Here is a 22,621-nt window from a genome sequence, read left to right on the forward strand (position 1 = left end):
AAGTAAACAAATGAACAAAGTAACTTCAGATGTGCTTTCAAAACTCCAGTAGAGGTCAGAGTGACTGGCGTGCCTGAACTGAGGTAACTGCTTTATTTATTTTCTGTTTATTTATTTTCTGTTTTATTTATTTTCTTTATTTTATTTATATTCTGTGGTACTGGGGATGGAACCCAGGGGCATTCTACCTCCGAGCTACACCCCCAGCCCTATTTTCTATTCTTTTTTTTTAAATCTCACTGAGTTGTAAAGGGCCTCACTAAGTAGCTGAGGCTGTCTTCCAACCGCGATCCTCCTGGCTCAGCCTCCCCAATGCTGGGATCACAAGGGTGCGCCACCACGCCCTGCTCTGGGGAATTGCTTTAAATAGGGTCAGTGGAGAAGAATAGAGGAGCAAGGGCACCTTAACACCAGCAGGAAGAGAAGGAAACCTCCGGAAAGAAGCATCTCGAGGGTATGGGATGGCAAGTGAAAACCAAATTACAGCCACGACCAAATAGCGGCAGGGGGAGGCCAGCTATGTTATTCCGGTCATCGGAAGAGGGGGTCCTGGGAAGGCAATGTGGAGACCTGGAGGAGGAGCAGGTGTGGAAGGAGAGGGGCCTGGAGGAGGAGACGCAGTCCGCCCAGGACTCTGTAGAGGGGGCCAGATGGCGACACCGCGCGCAGGGAGGAGGGCGGAGGCGGTCTGCCCCTCCCCCTCGGCGGCCGGGCTCCCTGCTCGCACCCGGGGGCGGCAGGCCGCCGGCCGTGCTCACCGCCGCCCCTCTCCCCCCAGGCCCGCCATGCGCGCCGCCTGCGCCCCCGCCGGCCCCGCGGGCGCCAACCAGAGCTGGGCGCGCGACTTCGTGCTGCTGGGCTTCGCGCACCTGCCCGCGCTGCGCCCGCTGCTCGCCGCGCTCTTCCTGCCGCTGGCGCTGGGCGCGCTGGGCGGCAACGCGCTCATGGCCGCGCTGCCCGGCCTGGACCGCGGCCTGCGCGCGCCCATGTACTTCTTCCTGCGCCAGCTGGCCCTGGCCGAGCTCTGCTTCTCGCTGGCCGTGGCGCCCCGCCTGCTGGACACGCTGCTGCGGCCCGGGCGCGGCGTGTCCCCCGCGGGCTGCGCGCTGCAGCTGCTGCTGGTGCTGGGCTGCGTCTCGGCCGAGTGCTTCCTGCTGGCCGCCATGGCCTGGGACCGCTGCGTGGCCATCTGCAGGCCGCTGCGCTATGGCGCCCTGGTGAGCCCGCGCCGGTGCCGCTGGCTGGCCGCCGCCTGCTGGCTGGCCGGCGCGCCCGTGGCGCTGGTCTTCACCCTCTGGCTCTTCAGCTTCCCCTTCTGCGGGCCGCGCGGGGTCCGGCACTTCTTCTGCGACATCGCGCCCCTGCTGAGCCTGGTGTGCGCGGACACCAGGGTCTTCGAGGCCAACGTGCTGGCGGCCACGGTGCTGATCATGATCGTGCCCTTCTGCCTCATCGCCGCGTCCTACGCGGGGATCCTGGCCGCGGTGCTCCGCATGCGGTCGGCCTCCGGGCGCCGCAAGGCCCTGTCCACCTGCACCTCCCACCTCATCGTGGTGACCCTGTTCTACGGCACGACGGGGGTCATCCACCTGCGCCCCAAGGCCAGCTACTCTCCGGAGAGCAAGCAGGTGGTGTCCCTGTCCTACACCCTGGTGACGCCCATGCTCAACCCCCTGATCTACAGCCTCCGGAACAAGGAGGTGAAGGCTGCCCTGGGGCGCGTGTGTCGTCGGATAAGAGGTATCCACATTCCATGACCTTCCGATTCCATTCTCCCAAACGTTTGCTGGTGATCCGGACTCTAGTGGTCTGATGGGGCCTCGGTGTGCGGCCAATGGACTCTTATTAAGTCTCCTCGTGACTCCCCTGTTAGACTTGGCAGTGGCCCCAGATCTCCCCAGGACTGTCCTGAGCCCAACCAACATTCCCACTCTAAGTCTTGAGAACATAGGGCTTTGCTTCTAGTGCCACAAGATCTGGATCCAAGTTGCAATGCATGGTGATAGCAGTTCCTTGTAGGAGTACTGCTGCCAGCCTTAGCCAAAAAAGCACGAGTCATATAGTCAAACTTTATTCCCAGTATAAAGGGACCTCTACTTGTTTATCTTCAGTTAGAGTTTTAACTGAGCAGTATACATTTTTCTTGGCAACTCTACACAAAAGACACGTTAGTTTCCCATGAAACACATGACTACACATTTAATGGCTTTAAGACAACACACATTTATTATCTTATAGTTCGGGAGGTGGGAAGTGTGACCTGGGTCTCAATGGGCTACGATCCCAGTGTTGGTAGAACTCTGGAGGCCCCAGGGAAGAATCCACCACCCTTTCTACCTTAGAGAGGTGCCTATTCTCCTTGGCTTGTGGAGTCAAACCCAGCAGTGGCTCATCAGATCTTCACCGTGGAAGACTGCTCTGACCAGAAGTCCTCTGACCTCTTCTACCCGTCTCTCCAACTCTTCAGACATCAGTGACACCTGGATAATCAGGACTATGGATCTCAAGACTCTTAACCCAGCCACCTCTGCAAAGTCCCTTCTTCCATGCAGGGAGTTCTTTTCACAGGTTGTGGGTATTTGGACATGAACATCTTGAGGGGAGCATTATATCCCCTACTATGCCTACCACCTTGAAGGCCTACCTCGATATGACTGAGGAATTGAGACTGGGCAGTGCAGAGAGACTGTCTCCAAACCATACTGCGTGCGCACCTGGCCTCTGCCGTGTTTCACACCAGGTCTGCTCTTAGGCTGCTCACTCCACTGCATGAACCAATAAAGTTCTTTTTCTTGTGATTAAACTTAAGTTGTAGCTAATGTCTGGGCACGTCCCCCAAAGCAGGTTTATCATGTACTTGAGTCCAGAGACTTGGGATTATAACTTAAAGATAGGCAGCAAAAGCTGGGCGTGTTGGCACACTTGTAATCCCAGTACTTGGGAGGCTGAGACAGGAGGAGCCGGGTTGGCGGCCAGCCTCAGCTACTTAGTGAGGCCCTCTGCAACTTAGCGAGACCCTGTTTCAAAACAAATAATAAAAAAATTCAAGCTGGGGGTGTAGCTCAGTGGTAGAATGCCCCTGGGTTCAATCCGCAGGGGGGGGGGAGAGAGAGAGAGAGAGAGAGAGAGAGAGAGAGAGAGAGAGAGAGAGAGAGAGAGAGAGAGAGAAATGAATATGAGAGAGAGAGAGGGGCAGCAAAGATAACAGAAGTCTGGGATTTATGAAGGCGGGTCTCCCAAGGCTCTGGGAAACTGCCCAGGGAGTCTCATCTGCGTGTGACCCTTCTTGTGATGTATATGGGGGCCTGGGAAGCAGCCTGCCCAGAGAGACCATGACATGCTGGACCAAAGTATGGAAGGATGTCTTGTTTCTTTTGAAATAAGTGTGCAAGACCACATTGCAAGGGTCTTGCTAAGTTGCTGAGGCTCATCTAAAACCAGACATCCTCCTGTCTTATCTTTCCAACTGGGATTATAGGTGTGTCTCAACATGCTCAGATCACCCTATGGTTTTTTAAGTACAGAAACCATTAATTCTTCTTTTGCTTAAGTTAATGTTGGTTGTATTTTTTTCAACAAGAGGCTTGGCTCATATGTGTGGACATTTTTCTTCCTCTGAATATGCACAGTCCTCTTCTTTTAATCATATGACATGTTACTCATCCATTTTTTTTTGGTAGCACCAGGCATGGGGCCCAGGGGCTTTCTACCTCCGGGCTATACTCCCAGACCAATTTCATATTTTATTTGGAATCAGGGTCTCACTAAGTTTCTGTGAGCCTCACTAAGTAGCTGAGGCTGGCTTCTAACCTGCACGATCCTTCTGTCTCAGCCTCCTAAGTACGGGGATTACAAGTGTGTGCCACCATGCCCAGCTTTACTCATCCATTTGATGAGTATTTAATCAATGTCTTCTCCCCTTGTCTATGTATTTGTTTATTTTTGTGGTACTGGGGATTGAACCCAGAGGCATTCTACCTCTGAGCTACACTTCCAGTGTATGTGTGTATGTATGTATGTATGTATGTATGTGTGTATGTATGTATGTATTTTAGTTGAAAACAGAATCTTGCTAAGTTGCTGAAAGCCTCACTAAATTGCTGACATCCTCCTCTCTCACCTCCTAAGTACTGAAATTATAGGTGTGTGCCACCACACTATTTATAAATGTGCTTTTTTTTTTAAAAAAAAAAACACAGTTTCACTGATATAAAATGCTTCTTAAAAGTTTCACACACGCTGGACATGGTGGCACACTTTTGTAATTCTAGTACTTTGGAGGCTGAGATAGGAGGATCACAGGTTTGAAAGCCAGCTTCAGTGGCTTAGTGAGGCTCTCAGAAACTTAGTGATACCCTCTTACCGAAAAAATAAAATAAAATAAAATAGGGATGGAGGTGAAGCTTGGAGGTAGAATTCCTCTGGGTTCCCACCCAGCATCTCCCCTCCCCCTCTCATTCATTCATTCTCATTCTCTCTCTCTCTCTCTCTCTCTCTCTCTCTCTCTCTCTCTCTCTCACACACACACACACACACACACACACACACACAGATTAGGGGTATATCTCAGAGCTAGAATGCCCCTGGGTTCAACCCAAAGTACCAGAAAAACAAAACAAAACTTTGCACACCGAGCTTTGTCCATACTCATGGTTCCATTCACAGGATTGGTTCTCAGAAGAGGTGTTATGGAATTGGAGAATATAAACCAATCATTTGCACCAAGGGCTTGGATATGGCCCCAGCTTTTTTATTTTTTAACTTTCTTGTCATATCATTACAAGTGTTTTTCGAGACCCATTTCCACTTCTAGCTTGAGTAAGAGCCAGATCTGCATCTTACTCACTTTCCATTCCTGCTCTCTTGGCCACCCTTGGGTTCTCATTTCTCATGCTTTTTCGACCGCAGGACCTTTCTACGTGCTGTTCCTTTTACCACACCACCTTTGCCTGGAGTTGTGGGCCAAATTGTGTCCTGTTCCTCAGATTCATGTGTTGAAGTCTTTACCTTAAAACCTCACACTGTATCCCAATTTGGAAATAAACTGTGGTCATTAGAGTGAGTCCTAATCCAATAAAAGTATTATTATTTTAAGAACAGATGAAGAGCTGAGCATCATGGTGCATACCTATAATCTCAGTATTTGGGGGAGGCTGAGACAGAAGGATCACAGGTTTGAGGCCAGCCTCACCAATTTAGCAAGGGCTAGGAGTATAGTTCAGAGGTGGAAATGCCCCTGGTTGCAACCCCCAGTACAGAAGGAGGAGGAGGGGGAGGAGGAGGAGGAAGAGGAGGAGGAAGAGGAGGAGGAAGAGGAGCAGCAGCAGCAATGGAAACTAGGCTCCAGACACATAGAGTTGGCTCTTTGTATTATTAGAACCTGTCTTCATGGATTAAACCAACTTTAGATGGAAAATATTTCAATTAGCCTGGCATGGTAGCACATACCTATAGTCTACTACATGGAAGGCTGAGACAGGAAAATCACAGGTTTAAGGCCAGTCTTGGCAACTTAGCAAGGCCCTCAACAACTCAGGGAGACTTACTTTATTTGTTTATTTATTTATTTTTGCAGTACTGGGGATTAAACCCAGGTACATTCCACCTCTATGTTATACCCCCAACACTATTTTTTATTCTTTATTTTGAAATAGGTTCTCACTAAGTGTGGAGGGCGTTACTAAGTAGTTGAGGCTGGCTGTGAACCTGGGACCCTCCTGTTTCAGCCTCCCAAGTACTGAGATTACAATCAGGTGATACCATGTCCAGCTGGGAGACTCTATTTAAAAAAAATACCTGGGATGTAGGTCAAGGGTAGGAATTCTCCTGGGTTCAAAAATTTAAATATATTGTTTATTCTTATATTTTTTATAACCCAAACAATACAATGTAACAACTATCTCTGAACTATGCCCTCAGCCCTATTTACATAGTATGTACTTTGTTAGGTTTTATTTATTTATTTATTTTTTGTGGGTCTGCGGATGGAACTCTGCAGATACCAGCAAAAGCCACGCCCTCTCGGCATCTGCATTATCGCAGTTCATAGGCAGAATCTCAAAGTGAGAAATAAGCCCCGAGAGAAGGTGTGGTCGCTGGCCAAAAGCATTCTCCACTTTTAGATATTCTTGCATAACTATTATTCTTCTAGTATTCTTTTAACACTCTATACGAATTGCTCCGGTGATGTGAGACCAGGACTATGAAAGAGATTGAGTCCGTGAAAATAAATTCTCTAATAATTTGTCTAAACGCCCTTGGCTTTGCTCAATAATAATGAAAAACTGGCCAGAACTCAGATGCTGTGATAAGCATTCCAGCTGCAGCAATCACAAAGGGTCTCCGACCCTCATTCCTATCACTAATTTAGGTTAAGCCATTAACTCTCCCTCACTCCTATCACTAATTTAGGTTAAGCCATTAACTCCCCCTCATTCCTATCACTAACTTAGGTTAAGCCATTAACTCCGGTAAGGTAGCTCAGTTTAAGGTAACTCTGTTTACCCTGGAGATCCTGCCTAGAGACAGAGAAGATAAAACCTTGTGTGTGACTTTGAAGCAATTTAGTTGATGAACAACTTAGTTGCCCAAATACAATAGAGCCAAGGAAAAAGATTGTTGACTCTTACGCCCAGTATGAGCATTCCCGGAGACAGAGAGACTGGCCACATGGTTAGGAATGAATATGACAAAATAAAGGACAGACGTTCTAAATATATATGTATGAAGGAAAGGAAATACCGTAAGAGTAAGAAAAGCATTTTTGCATGAGGAAGAGCTTATCATAAGAAAGTCCCAACTGGGAAAGAAAGGAATTAGAAAGTTAGAAGCAGGTTGCAGAGAGTTTGTGACAGGGAAATGGATTATTAAAGATGGATAGGCTTTTAATAGGCTTGTTGTCTAAAGAAGAGTGCTCAGCAGTTAAGGAAATACATCTGACAATTAAATCCAAGAACTTTGTAGTGTTGTTTGTGGTATTTTGTCTGCCAAACTGTGTTGTGAGTTTGCTTAAGCTTTCAGATTTACAAGATAAGATGCCAACACCTGAAGAAACCCTATCACATCCACCTGAATCACCACATCTCCCCACACTTGCTATATGAAATGAGCCCAAAAGATGGAAAGTTCCAAGAAAGTTAAAGAAGATTCTCCGAGAATCCCCCAAGCCTTGGGCGTGCCTGTTTCTCCTGGGAGGTCGTCCCCTGGAACTGCTTATCTGCAGACCTTGGAGAGGATCAGGAGTTAATCTCTCGAAGATCAACAGCCAGCTGAAGGACTAGTTTTATTACCTTTGTTTACGTCATTCATTATTATTTCACAGTGATTGCATTCACTCCCTTTTCTCTTATTATTAACTTTACTGGTGAAGGGTATACATTTTTCAGGGTTTCTGTAATAAAGTGTCATTGGCTCAAGAAGCCTTTGTGCACCTCAGGTTCTTTCCAAAGCGTCGTACCTAAAAACTTAAGGAATTCATAGAGGGGAAAGAATCACTGCAGATAAGTTTCTGCAGAACTTCACCTGCCTTTTGCCCCATCTTTCTGAGGATTTGACCAGGAGCGGACAATTACGACCCGACTGAGTTTAGTCTGCGACAGAACTCAGGGGCATTTGACCTCCAAGCTCTGTCCCCTGCCCTATCTTTTTATTCTTTATTTTGAAACAGGGTCTCACTAAGTTGCAGAGGGCCTCACTAAGTAGCTGAATCTGTCTGCAAACCACGATCCTCCAGTCTTAGCCTCCCAAATGCTGGGATTACAAGCGTGCTCCACCACGCCCGGCTAGGTTTTATAAGTAATATAAAGATGATTTAAAGTATACAGGCATGCTGGGCATGGTGGCACACTCCTGCAACCCCTGTACTTGGGAGGCTGAGACAGGAGGATCATAGGTTTGAAGCTAGCCTCAGCAGCTTAGTGAGACCTTGTGAATGAAGGTGTTCTAGGCAGAGTGAACCATCTAGAATATATTTCAATAGAGAACCATAGAAAAAGAAGTAGAGCATCCAGCTTGGGTTCATGATGTGTGGGATCCAAAGTGCCATATGAGAAATTCTGAATTCATGTAGAAGTTAATGGGAAGTCAATGGGAAGATTATTTATTTATTTATTTATTTATTTATTTATTTATTTATTTATTTTCACTGGAGATTGAGCCCAAGGGCATACTCCAGCTCTTATCTTTTAAAATTTGAAACAGGGTATATCTAGGTTGCTGAGGCTGGCCTTGAATCTGCAATCTTTCTTCTTGTCCCAGCCTCCCAGTTACTGGGACTACAGGTGTGTGCCATCATGCTGAGCAAAAGCATTCATTTAAAAATCTTTCATATGGCTGGGCATGGTGGCACACGCTTGTAATCCCCGCGCTTGGGAGGCGGAATCAGGAGGATCTCGCAGGTTTGAAGCCAGCCGTGCTGGCTTAAGAGACCCTGTTTCCAAATAAAAATATAAAAAATAGGTCTGGGAGTGTATCCCGGAGGCAGAAGGGCTTCCAGGAATCCCAGTACCACCAAAAAAAAAAAAAAAAAAATCCTTCATATGAACTGTACATAGGGAATGGCCTTGACTTGTGTGGAAAGAAGGCAATATTAGGTTTCTGAGACATCCAGCTTGGTCACCATCTCCTCAGGAAGTCTGTAAGCCCCTGACCAGCACAGTCCTCTCTGCCCCCTCAATCTCTGGCCCTGGTTGCCTTCCACATCTGCCTCCACTGCAGACCTTAGGTGCATGGATGATGTCCACCTTGTTTTTATGTTCCCAGTACACACAACTCACATTGGCATAGACCATAACCTTCATATAGCCTTTCCATGTGGCCTGAAAAAATGGACACCAGATGAGAAGTGCCCTCGCCTTCTTCCCTCAAACCCAATAAAGACCCAGAAAAAAGTTTTCCCCGTCTGTTCTTTAATTCCACAGAGATTAGAGAAGCCTCAGAGATCCTTAGCTCGGGTTTAAGGTCGGCCCTCTGCTCATGTGCCAGTCCTGAGGGCGCAGGCAGCTTGTTGGTGCCCAGACTGCTCCTGGATCAGACACACTGGGAGTGGAGGAGTCAGGAGGGGTCTCCGTGCTCCAGGTTCAGCACCACGGACAGCGCAGCAAGCCTGAACACAGATCAGGAGATGCCCTGGTCTTTTCAGGCATCACGCCTGAAAATTCTATCTTGCTGGGTTCTCAGGCCATCCCAGTTGTTGATCAGGCACTCCAAGGAAGGAAGAAGGCTACTGTATCTATTCTGACAGACCCACCTTACTGTAGCTACTCAGGTAAGAGGACTGGAAGGCTTACCTGTAAGGAGGGAGAGCAGTTTCAGAACGAGGAGGAGAGATGGCACAGCAATTCACTCTGTCAGGGGATGTGTGTAATGTTTTCCTGGTTTTATTCCAAAAATCCTATAAATACCCCTGTGATGTTATATATTTAGTTTCTATATTACAGACAGAGAATCTTTCAGTTTAACAGTAGCTTTAAGCTGGGCGTGGTGGAGCTCATCTGTAATCCCAGCACTTGGGAAGCTGAGACAGAAGGATTGAAGGCTCAAGGCCAGTCTCAGCAGCTTAATGAGACTCTCAACAACTTTAGCAAGACCATGTTTCAAAATAAAAAAAAATAAAAAGGGCTTGGGATATAGCTCAGAGGTAGAAGGCCCTTGGGTTCCACCCCCAGTACAATTTTTTTTAAAAGTAGTGTTAAGAAATTCTTAGTTATACTGGGCATGTTGGTGCCCACTTGTAATTCCAGTACTTGAGAGGCTGAAACAAGAGGATCGCGAGTTTGCAGCCAGCCTCAGCTACTTAGTAAGGAAACTCAGACCTTGTTTCAAAATAAAGAATAAAAATAGGGCTGATTGTAGCTTGGAGGTAAAAATGCCCTTGGGTTCCATCCCCAGTACCAGAAGAAAAAAGAAAGAAAAAAGAAAGGAAAGAAAAGAAATAATTTATTTTGGAAAGGTACCAAGGAATGGTATAGTTGGCTCATATGATGGTTCCATTTCTAGTCTTCTGAGGGATCTCCATACTGATCTCCATAGTGGCTGAACTAATTTATAACCCAACCAACAGTGCATAAGCATTCTTATTTCTCCACATCATAGCCAGCATTTCTTATTGCTTGTATTCCTGATGATTGCCATTCTAACTGGACCAAGATGGAATCTCAATATACTTTTGATTTGAATTTCCCTGATTGCTACTGGTGTTGAAAATTTTCATGAATTTATTGGCCATTTGTTTTTCTTCTTTTGAGAAATATCTGTTCAGTTCAATTGTCCATTTATTGATTGGGTTATTTGTTTTCCTAGTGTTAAGATTTTAGAGTTCTTTATATATCGCAGATATAATTCCTCTCAGCAGAATAGCTGGGAAAGATTTCTCATCCATTATGTTTCTTTTTATTTTTTAATTAATTATTTTATTATTTTTTATGGTACTTGGGATGGAACCCAGGGACATTCTACCTCCCAACTATACTCCCAGCCCTATTTTTTATTTTTTTATGTAGAAACAGGGTCTCACTTAGTCGCAAAGGGCCTTACTAAGTAGCTGAGGCTGTCCACAAACCGCGATCCTCCTTTCTCAGCCTCTCAAATGCTGGGATTACAAGCATGTGCCACCATGCTCGGCTAAAGTTTCTTTTTGGCAGTACTAGAGGTGGAACTCAGGGCCTTTTCTACCTCCAGGCTATACTCCCAGACCTATTTTATATTTTATTTGGAAACAGGGTCTCACTAAGTTGCTGAGAGCCTCACTAAGTAGCTGAGGCTGGCTTCGAACCTGTGTGATCCTCCTGTCTCAGCCTCCCAAGCACTGGGATTACAAGTGTATGCCACCACATACAGATTGGAGTTTCTTTTTAGACTTTTGATAATTTATTTTGCTGTGCAGAAACATTTCAATTTGATTCCATCTTATTTATGGATTCTCACTCCAGTTAGAATAGCAAACAAAAATTACAAACAATAGGCCTGGTATGGTGGCACACACCTGTAGTTCCAGCATTTGAGAGGAGGCTGAGACAAGAAGATCATAGGTTCAAGGGAAGTTTCAGCAACTTAGTGAGAACCTGTTTGAAAATAAAAAGGGCAGGGTGTGTACCTCAAAGAGAGAATGACCCTGAATTCAATCCTCAGTGCCTCTCCTCACACACACAAAAAATACAAACACTAATACATGCTGGATAGGATGTGGAGAAATATGAACTCTTGTATACTATTGGTGTGATTGCTAATCAGTAAAACCACCATGAATACCATTATGGAAATACCTTAAAAGACTAGAAAAGGAACCACCATATGTCTCAGCTACCACTCCTTGGTATCTTTCAAAAAGAATTAAAGTCAGAACACTATAGTGATACACACATATTCATGTTTTTAGCAGCACAATTCACAATAGTCAAATTGTAGAACCAACTTATGTGTACCTCAAAAGATGAATGAATAACAAGAATAGAGAATACTCTCTAGTTCCAGCCATTTTTCTGCAAATGACATAATTTCATTGTTCTTTGTTGGTGAGTAAAATTTCACTGTGTATATATGCCTTAGTGAGACCCTATTTCAAATAAAAGGGCAGGGAGTGTAACTCAAAGACAGAATGACCCTGAGTTCAATCCCCAGTGCCTCTCCTCACAAAAAAGAATACAAACAATAATAATACATGCTGAATAGGATGTGGAGAAATATGAACTCCTGTTTGTTATTAGAATTGATAAAAGAAAAATTCAAATTATGCTATGCCCATGTATAAAGGTATCTCTACCAAACTCACTGTTATGTACATGGAGGGTGGGTAACGAAGAGGACCCAAAGAGAAACACACCAAGACATGTGTGCCTGTTTGTTTGTATGACTTTGAACCTCACTACCATGTATAATTGCAAAGTACCAATAAAAGTATATGCATATATTTTTGAGAAGTATCTATTCAGTTCAACAGCACATATATAAATTTGTTAAAATATAATATATATGTGTAGTTTCATAATTAAACAGTGAAAGATTAGAATATGATACAGGTACATGTGATTATAAACATGGAATTATATCTATCATATCAGGCTTTCTCTCAGGGATTTTTTGAAAAGGAATGTTTAGGCCAGGAGTGAAAATCTGGCCTTGCATTCCCACTGAGTGGGAATCTGGCAATATATAACCACACCTTTGTCTTTGCTGTGCAGCTCTTCTTCCTGATTATTCACAATTCTCTAGCTTTTAGAATTTGATTAATCCTCCAAAGGCAAGACAAAGCACCAGGTTCTATGTGAGATTTCCCCAGTCCTTCTGGAAGTGACCACTCCTTTTCAAACCTTGACCCTACCTTGCTGATGGTTCACATGGTAGCCTCCTCTTAGAAGATTAGCTCACTATCCTACACCAGACTATAGTTAAGAGGCCAGATCTGTGGTATGGATTCAAAGGTGTGCAACTTTCTTCACCAGCATCAGAGTCTAGAGGAATGATCGTGGCTCCAGAATCAGAGAGTGGCACTTGCTAGTTATTAACTGTATGAGTGCCATCAAGTTTCTTGTTTTCTTTTCTCTCCTTCCATTTTCCTTCTTTTCTCCTTCTCCACCTCTTCCTCCTCCTGCTCCTCCTTCTCCTGCTCCTCCTCCTTCTTCTCTCTTTCTCTTTATCACAGAAGATTGAAATTCAAAACTAGGGGTACTCTATCTCTGAGCTATACCCCAGCCCTTTTTTACTTTGAAGCAGTGTCTTGATAAATTGCTGAGGACCTCATTAAATTGACCTTGCAGTGCTTCTGTCTCAGCGTCCCAAATACTGGGATTACACCACTGTTTCTGGTTCTTGTCAAGCTTCTTCATCTCTCTAAACTTTATTTCCTCTTCTGCAGAATGTTCACAACATCCCTTAACTCATTTACATCTGGATTAATAAAACAATACACATCATAAAGATGATACCTACATTTGGAATGCACATTATTTAATAATAACAGACAATATTTATTATTTACTATGTTCCAGAAGGTTGACACGTGGATAACCCCCAATGTGCAGGAATTGGAGATTTTGTGAGCATGTGCAGGCTGTTCATAGCTATTAACTGGAGTATCTAATGTTTAAAGACAATCCTATATGGTGGTGGGGGTATCATATCATTTACAATGAAGATAATTACACTCGTTTTTTTCAGAAGAGGCTACAGGGAGTCAAACAGGTTAGGTAACTGTCCAAGTTTGGCCAGTAAGAAGCATCAGATGGAAAGCTCCTCTGGGAAGATAAAATCTTGCTACACATCTTTTGCTGTGTCTGCATGGCACATTGCTGTTACTGAGTGAATGTTTATAGGGCAAAACAAAATCCTAAATAGTTGGACACTCTGATTCTGGACTGGGAAATTCCCAAAGTGACTAATGAAACTAAACTTATTAATTTCTCTCTCCTTTGGTACTTGGAGTTAACCTATGGTCATTTTAGCTCCAAGTTACACCCTCAGTCATCCCCTTTTTATTTTGTTATTTTGAAACAGTCTTGATCAGTTATTAAGTTGGCCTTGAACCTGCGATCATTCTGTCTCAGTTTCACAAGTGCTGTTAGTATAGGCATGTCCCACAGTGCCTGGCAATTTACTGGTTTTGGGGGGGGGTAAGATACCCCCATTTCTTGGCATTAAATGTGGCTGACTATGGGATTTGAGCAGCAGGAGACCTCGTGGCAGAAACGAGGTTGGATCTTGGGTGAGGAGAATTATGAACAGAATGGTATTGGAGTATGAAGGAGTCCTGTTAGTGGAGGAAAAGACGAGGAGTTCTTAGAACCAGGAGAGTTCAGCCACACAGTGCTGAAGCTGCTGGGCTGGGGCCACGTTCAGGACCAAGGACAGCGTCCACAGCCAGGCTCTCCCATTCTTCAGCATTTACCAAATGCCAACTATTGTGTCATATTTTTATTCATATCGTATTCCCATAACAACACTGATAGATAAGTATTAATATTGCCATCTTAAAGGTATAGAAACAAATCGCTAAAGAGTCAAATAGTTCCCCCAAATCCCCCAGCAGTAAGAGAACACAGAATCAGCTTCCTAGGTCTGGTCAGCTCTAGAGCCCACTCTTTTCTTTCTGTGCCTCAAAACCTTTTAGTGATATATTATTTTCATTTCTTTGAAACATGTTGGCTAAAGAGGAAAATAAAATGATTCCTCCACTCTAGGAATGGGATGCTATGACTGGAAGGGCCCTTTGAAGGATCCAGTTTGGCAACTTCACATTATATAGGTGGAAACAGAAAATATCAATATGGATGCAAACATTGTGGCTGATGTCATCATGATGTGGTTAGAATGGATTTGATACTGGGTTGGAGCTCTATCATAGATGACTTTTCTGTAGGTAGAATTCTGTTTCCTCACCCTGATGACCTCCAAGTGATCATCTTTTTTAGCCTCATTTTACTAAGAAGAAATGAGAAACTTAGAAAATGGAAAGTGTACCTGGGCATGAAGGCACACATCTATAGTACTAGTACTTGGGAGGCTGAGACAGGAAGATTGCAGATTGGAGGACAGCCTCAGCCACTTAGCAAGGACCTCCACAACTTGGTGAGACCTTGTTAAAAATGAAAAATAAGCCAGGTGTGGTGGTGCAAGCTTGTAATCCCAGCATTTGGGAGGCTGAGACAGGAGGATCATGGTTCTCAGACAGGCTCAGCTACTTAGTGAGGCCCTCTGCAACTTAGTGAGACCCTGTTTCAATATAAAGAATAAAAATAGGGCTGGGAGTGGCTTGAAGGTAGAATGCCCCTGGGTTCCATCCCCAGTACTGCAAAAAAAAAAAAAAAATAAGGCTGGGATGTAGCTTGGAGATAGATTGCTCTTGAATTCTATCCCCAGTACCAATAAATAAATAAATAAATAAATAAATAAATAAATAAATAAATAAATAAGTAAATGGGCTGGGATGTAGCTCAGAACTATAAGACCCCTGGGTTCAATCCTTAGTATCAAAATATATATAAAAATGGGGATTTGGCTGGGGGTGTAGCTCAGTGGTAGAATGCCCCTGGGTTTGATTCACAGTTCCACAAAGAAACAATCACAGTATTATAATAAGCAAAACCCACAGCATTTCTGACCCTCAAGACTAGTGTTATTCTAACTATACTATATTGGATCCCTTCCAATTCAATACCCTTTGGAGGCTGATGATAAAGGTCACCTTGGAAGAATCCCAGTGCTCCTGGCCAACACTTGTTCCATTTGTATAGCACCTCTTGAGAGGAATAAGGCCTAGAAATACAACTTTGCTCCATTATGCATTAAAATACAGGTTCTGGGCACCTGCAGTATACTAGGCTATATGCTTCTTTGCTAGGTGTGGAGATTAAAGTTATGAGTAGGACAGAAACAGTTCTTGCTTTCATGAGATCCAAGTGAAGAGACCACAAGCAATTGAAAAACACACAAGGAATTCCAGGTGATAATAATTTCTTTGAAAGAAAATAGTGGGGTACAGAAATAGAGAATAATGACACAGGGTTTGACACAGGATTTTCAAGAGAGGCTTATCAGAGGATAAAACGTTGAAATTGATGCCAAGGACATCATCAATTCTCAGAAATGGGAAAAGCAAGGAAAGAGAAAAGAAACCTCATGTGGGAATTATATAAAGTCTAGAAAGATATAGAACATTTGAGGGCTTGGGGGAGGCTGGGGCTTCCATGGAAAACAGGAAGCTCCACCTGAGTGAAATATGAAGAATTTGGCAGGAATGAGAGCATTTGAGACAAGGAGATCATGTTAAGGACATTTTTTATTCTACCATCATCATCATCATCCTCATCCTTGTCCTAGGGATTAAACCCAGAAGCATTCTACCTTCAAAGTTACCCAGTCCTTTTTTGTTTTGAAACAGGGTCTTGCTCAGTTGCTGAGGGCCTCACTAAGTTACTGAGGCTGGTCTTGAACCTGCAACTATCTTGTCTTAACTTCCAGGTACTAGTATTACATGCATGTGCATGCCCAGAAGAAACTTGTTTATCTGAGAACAATCACCACCCCATGAAGGTTTTAAGCAGAGAGGAGTGATCCTAAGTGATCTATGACTTTGAGAGACCCCACTAAAGCCGGGCATGGTGGCTCACGCTTGTAATCCTAGCATTTGGAAGGCTGAGGCAGGAGGATTATGGGTTGCAGACAGCCTCAGCTACTTAGGCCCTTTGCAACTCAGTGAGATCCTGTTTCAAAATAAAGAATAAAAAATAGGGCTGAGGGTATAGCTTGAAGGTAGAATGCATCTGGGTTCCATCACCAATACCATACAGAAACACACAAAAAGATCCCACTAGCTTCTATAGAAGGCAAGTTTGGAATCATAAAGATCTCAGAAGAAGTTATTACTCAAGTAAAATAATGTCTGTGATCTAGGATGAGGCAATATGTGGAGAGACAGGCTTGCACATGTTCTGATCTGCTTTATTTATTTTAGATGGAGCAGTACCCTGAGTTGGTCAACTTGACCAGAGTCCAGGAGTTCATCCTCCTGGGCTTGTCTACCAGGCTGGACATCAGGGACATCCTGTTTGCCATTTTCCTGTCCCTCTACCTGTTGACCCTCTTGGAGAATATGCTCATTATCTACCTTATCTGTAGCCACAGTGAGCTCCGCAAGCCCATGTACTTCTTCCTGGGAAACCTCAGCTGCCTGGAGATGTGCTACGTGTCAGTGACCATGCCCACCCTGCTTGCGGGACTGTGGACAGGACCTTGCCATGTACCCTTCACAGTTTGCATGACCCAGCTCTTCTTCTTCATCTCCCTCATCTGCACTGAGTGCACCCTCCTGGCCTCCATGGCCTACGACCGCTATGTGGCCATCTGCCGCCCACTGCACTACCCTCTTCTCATGCGGCCCCAGGTCTGCCTGGCCTTGGCCGTGGCTTCCTGGCTGGGAGGGCTGCTGGTCTCCGTGATCAAGACGGCATGCATTGCCAGCCTGTCTTACTGTGGCCCCAACATCCTCAACCACTTCTTCTGTGATGTCTCCCCTCTGCTCAACCTGTCCTGCACCCATGTGGCCCTCACTGAGCTGGTGGACTTCATCTCTGCCATCGTCATCCTCTGGGGTTCCCTTTTTGTAGCCTTGGCCTCCTATGTGGCCATCGGCAGGGCCGTGCTCCACATGCCCTCAGCTGCTGCCCGCCGCAAAGCCTTCTCCACCTGCGGCTCCCACCTGGTGGTCGTGGGCATCTTCTACTCTGCCACCATCTTCATCTATGCCCGGCCCAGCCGTATAGAAGCCATGGACCTCAACAAGGTGCTGTCAGTGACCTACACAGTGGTCACCCCCATGTGTAACCCTGTCATCTACTGCCTGAGGAACAAGGAGGTCCAGGCAGCTTTCCGCAGAACCTTACATGGGTCCTGAGTTGACCAGTGGACCAAGGCATGGGGGAAACTTCAAGGTATGAACATCCTGCATTTGTGACTTTGATGTAAGTCAGATGCCGTAAATTTCACCCTTTAAACATATACATTTTGGCAGTTCTTAACATGTTTACAAGGTTGTGCAACCAACACCCTCTCATTCTGGAACATATCCATCACCTCCAAAAGAAACCTGTACAAATTAGAAGTCATCTTCAACATTCCCCCAATCCAGTCCCAAGAAACCACTCTTCTACTTTCTAGATCTGTAGATTTGCCTGTCCTGAACAATCCATGAAGTGTAATCACACAATATGTGAATTTCTGTGTCTTGCTTTTTCTGTGTGGTACAATGTTTTATTGTTCATTCATATTGTAGCATGTATCAGTACTTTATTCCATTTAATGACCAAATAATATTCCATTATATAGAAACCATGTATGTTTTTCATTGAGCAATTGGTAGACATAAGGGTTGTTTCTACTTTGGGCTATTGTGAATTAATTTTCTCATGAGCATTTGTTCATAATTTTTGAGTGAAAATAATGATTAAATCTATCATTATTATCATCAAAACTCCATATTTGCAGTTTACTTGATTTTATGTCTAGATATAGGATTGCCAGGTCATATGTTAACTCTGTGGTTAATTTTTTGAGAAACTGCCAAGTTCTTCCCAAGGTGATCAATCTATTATTTATTTTAAATAAATAAAAAGGGCTGGGAACTGAACCAGGGCATTCTACTTCTTTTTTTTTTTTTTTTTTTGGTAGTACTTGGGGGTGGAACCCAGGGGCTTTCTACCTCCAGGCTACACCCCTAGCCCTATTTTTTATAATTTATTTGGAAACAGGGTCTCACTAAGTTGCTGAGAGCCTCACTAAGTAGCTGAGGCTGGCTTCGAACCTGTGTGATCCTCCTGCCTCAGCCTCCCAAGCACTGGGATCACAAGTGTGTGCCACCATGCCCAGCTGGCATTCTACTTCTGAACTACACCCAACCTTTTTTATTTTATATTTATTTTAATTTTGGTGCTGGGATTGAACCCAGGGACATTCTACCTCTGAGCTATACTCCCATCCCCCCCTTTTTTGAACAGGGTCTCACTAAATTCCTGAAGGTCATGCTTAGTTGCTGAGGCTGGCCTTCAAGTTGAGATTCTCCTGCTGCCTCCCAAGTACTGGGATTACAAGTGTGTATACCACCATGACCAGTTTGGTGAATACAAGTGGTTCAGATTCTCAAGGCTTTTTGTATAAGTTAAGTTTCCCTTCTAAAATGTACCATTTTTAGTACTCTCAAATTATCAAAACACTCTCATTTCTTTTGAGGCATTGTCATCATTATCACTTAAAGTTAAAAATTTTCTATGTAGTGAACAAGTAATTCCATGCAAATTTATCCCTTAAATTGTTCTTTTCTTTTATAATTCATTTATGTATTCGATTATAAAGGTAATCCAAACTTAAATGAAAAAATTCAATATATAAAATAGAAAATATGAGTTTTCTATGGTCTCATCCTTAACACCGCTAACAATGTTTTATGGTGATATTTTCAGATTCTCTTCTAGATACTTACTTATTAACACAAATAATGATTGAATCCATTATTATTCTCATTATTGTTTTACAAAACTCTGAGATACTCATATAATTGTTTCTCTTATTTTTAACTCAACAACCTACTTGGATCATCTCCCCATGTCAGTAGCCACAGGTCTAATTTAATCTTTTTAATGGATTCATATTTTTCACAGTATGAATACAATCCATTAAAATAATCTTTTGGAGCCTGGTGCGGTGGCGCACGCTTGTAATCCCAGCATTCAGAAGGCTGATACCAGAGGATCATGGTTTGTGGACAGCCTCAGCTACTTAGTGGGGCCCTCCGCAACCTAGTGAGACCCGGTTTCAAATATAAAGAATAGAAAATAGGGCAGAGGTTGTAGCTCGGAGGTCAAATGTCCCTGGGTTCCATCCCCAGACCTGCAATAAATAAATAAATAAATAAATAAATAAATAATCTTTTGGAGGGCATTTGAGTTATTTCTAGTCATTTCCAAGAGATGGTGGTATAGGTCAGCAGTAGAGCACTTCACTATCATACTCAAGGTTGTAGGTTCAATCCCCAGCACTACTCACACACACTTACCAGTCATTCCCCAAAAGAAGAAACACACATTCCAAATTTTACACTTTTCCAATAAGTATTCTTGTACATACATTTTTCTTGTACTGGAAACTGAACCCAGGAGTATTCTACCCACATCCCTGTTTTATTTTATTTTTGTGTTGTTTTTAAACAGAGTTTCACTAAGTTGCTGAGGGCCTTGCTAAGTTGCTGAGGCTGGCCTTGAACTTGTGATCCTCCTGTCTCAGTTTCAAGTACTGGGATTACAGGCATGCACCATCACTCTCTGCTCTAGTACATAGGTCTTGTTTATTATACACACACATATTCTTGTTAAGTGTAAATTGAGGGTTTCCAATCTTGATTTACATTTTTTGGGGGTAATGGAGAATTTCCGAATTTCCTGATCTTTCTGGCAGGTTATATGCTAGTTATGTTTCTTCATCAATGATATTTCAGTCCACGACCACTTTCCTTTTGCTTTTCCTTTAGAATATTCCTATTTTTATACTGATATATATATATATATATATATATATATATATATATATATATATATATATGTTCTCCTTGTGAGCACTTCCTCTGGGTTTCTATCTTCCTGAATACTTGCATTTGTGTCTTTTTTATTTTTGGTGGTATTGGGGATGGAACCCAGGGGCATTCTACCTCCAAGCTATATCCACAGACCAGACCTATTTATTTATTTTTATTTAGAAACAGGGTCTCATTAAGGTGCAGATGAACTCACTAAGTTGATGAGGTTGGTTTCAAACCGGTGATCCTCCTGTTTCAGCCTCCCAAGTACTGGGATTACAAGCGTGCGCCACCACCCCAGGCTGTGCTTGTGTTCTTCACCTTGAGTTTCAAACTAGCAGTGGGTGGCGGCATTTCTTGGGAGACTCTGTGTGGATTCAGGGTCTCTTGCAGTGCGGTGCGCACCGCGTGGTTGCGCAGGCAGTAGACTACAGGGCTGCAAGCAGGCGTGACCGCTGTGTAGATGACTGACAGAGCTTTGTAGAGGTCTGTGGCTTTCACGTGGCCAGGCCGTGAATACGTGAATAGGACCACCGAGTAGAAGCAGCCCATGACAACCAGGTGGGAGGCGCAGGTGGAGAGGGCCTTGCGGCCTGCAGCCGCTGAGGGCATGCAGATCACTGTCCTGCCAATGGCCACATAGGAGGCTATTGCCACAAGAAGGGAACCCCAGAGGACAGCCAGAGCGGAGATGAAGTCCACCAGGTCAACGAGGGCCACATGGGTGCAGGACAGGTTGAGCAGAGGGGATACATCACAGAAGAAGTGGTTGAGGACGTTGGGGCCGCAGTAGGACAAGTTGGCGATGCATGTGGTCTTGAGCGCCGAGACCAGAAGCCCACCCAGCCACGAGGACAGGGCCAAGCCACGGCACACCTGGGGCCGCATGAGCAGCGGGTAGTGCAGTGGGTGGCAGATGGCCACGTAGCGGTCATAGGCCATGGTGGCCAGGAGTGAGCACTTGGTGCTGATGAAGGAGACAAAGAAGAAGAGCTGTGCTATGCAGGCTGTGAAGGACACGTGGCAGGGACTGGACCTCAGGCCCCTGAGCAGGGTGGGCATGGTCACTGACACGTAGCACGTCTCCAGGCAGCTGAGGTTGCCCAGGAAGAAGTACATGGGCTTGCGGAGTTCCCGGTGGCTGAAGACGAGGTAGACCACAAGCGCGTTCTCTAGGAGGACCAGCAGGTAAAGAGAAAGGAAGACCAGGAACAGGACGTCCCTGATGCCTTGATTGGCAGAAAAACCCAGCAGGACAAAACCTTGGCTGCTGGATCTATTGGCCAGTTCCAGGGCCCTCTCCATCTAAGTGAAGAGAAAGAGAGGTTTGTAGTGAACATGGTCCACGCAGAAGCTTAAGATTTAGAACAGAGGAGTGGATATGCCTAGATCTCCTGGAGCAGAGGTGACTTTGCTGTGGGTTGCCCACTGTCTGCAGAAGGAGCAAAAAGCAATTGCAAAACTGCAAAACTGAGTAAGGCGTGATAGTGCATGTCTGTAATCCCAGTACTTGCAGGGGCTGAGACAGGAGGACTGCAGGTTCAAGGCCAGCCTCAGCAATTTAGTGAGACCCTCAGTAACTTAGCAAGAACCTGTTTCAATAAGCAAGCAAAACAAACAAAAACAAGTCTGGGATGCAGTGTAGAGGTAGAATGTCCACGGGTTCAATTTCCAGTTCAAAAAACAATTGCAAAACCAGAAATGAAGCTGAGTGTGGTGGTGCAAGCTTGGAATCCCAGCATTTGGGAGGCTAAGATTGGAGGATCGCAGTTCGGGGATAGCCTTGGCTAATTAGTGAGGCCCTTTGCAACTCAGTGAGACCATGTTTCAAAAACAAAATAATAGCTGGGCGTGGTGGCGCACGCTTGTAATCCCCGCGCTTGGGAGGCGGAGACAGGAGGATCGCGCAGGTTCGAAGCCAGCCGTGCTGGCATAAGAGACCCTGTTTCAAAAATATAAAATAGGTCTGGGAGTGTAGCCCGGAGGAAGAAGGGCTTCCAGGAACCTTGGTACCACCAAAAAAAAAAACCAAAAACCAAAACAAAACAAAACAAAACAAAAACAAACAAACAAAAAAACCCCAAAATAATAGAAAATAGGGCTGGGAGGGGGTAGCTCGAAGGTAGAATGCCCCTGGGTTCCTTTCCCAGTACCACAAAAAGCAAACACCTGAAAATGGAAAACCTACACCTGTGCTTACTAAGTTTTTGAGGCAAGCACAACAACCACAATAAGCCTTAGTTACTGTGTCTGTAAAATGGAGATGAATCCATCCCCAGATGCCTGTAGACCTTGCGAGTATTATACATGATGATAGATGAGGAGATGTTTTAAAAAGTAATGAAGATGGCTATTTTCTTACTCTATGTGGTACTGGGAACCTAGGGAGGTTCTACCTGCAAGCTGTACAATTCTTCTCTTCTGAGAAGTATACCTCTCCTAACTGGACAAGTTGCTAGAGGAAATTTGCCTCTGTATTTTAGAAAAAATGATTGCTTCTGGCAATCATTTTTTCTAAAAAGACCCATGAGGAAGCCAGGCGTGGTGCCACATGCTTGTAATCCCAGT

General features: G+C 44.5%; 3 protein-coding genes across 3 annotated transcripts; 2 read left to right on the top strand and 1 right to left on the bottom strand.

Moving 5' to 3' along the window:
* Positions 1 to 519: 519 nt before the first annotated feature.
* On the top strand, positions 520 to 1,757 carry LOC308268656 (olfactory receptor 10A7-like; the record flags this gene model as incomplete). Its single annotated transcript, XM_080703769.1, has 2 exons — positions 520 to 653; positions 779 to 1,757. The coding sequence occupies 2 exons, from the start codon at positions 520 to 522 to the stop codon at positions 1,755 to 1,757; spliced, it is 1,113 nt and encodes a 370-aa protein (XP_080559895.1).
* A 14,687-nt stretch (positions 1,758 to 16,444) lies between these two features.
* LOC308269291 (olfactory receptor 6Z7-like) lies at positions 16,445 to 17,383 on the top strand (the record flags this gene model as incomplete). Its single annotated transcript, XM_080704601.1, has 1 exon — positions 16,445 to 17,383. One exon carries the CDS (start codon positions 16,445 to 16,447, stop codon positions 17,381 to 17,383), a length of 939 nt encoding a protein of 312 aa, XP_080560727.1.
* Positions 17,384 to 17,455: 72 nt separating this feature from the next.
* Positions 17,456 to 21,358, bottom strand: LOC308268657 (olfactory receptor 6Z7-like; the record flags this gene model as incomplete). The annotated part of the gene is made up of 2 exons (XM_080703770.1): positions 17,456 to 17,476; positions 20,375 to 21,358. 2 exons carry the CDS (start codon positions 21,356 to 21,358, stop codon positions 17,456 to 17,458), a joined length of 1,005 nt encoding a protein of 334 aa, XP_080559896.1.
* Between the last annotated feature and the right edge of the window lie 1,263 nt (positions 21,359 to 22,621).

The sequence above is a fragment of the Muscardinus avellanarius genome (assembly GCF_963383645.1).
Source record: "Muscardinus avellanarius genome assembly, chromosome: 10".
Taxonomy (NCBI): Eukaryota; Metazoa; Chordata; class Mammalia; order Rodentia; family Gliridae; genus Muscardinus; species Muscardinus avellanarius.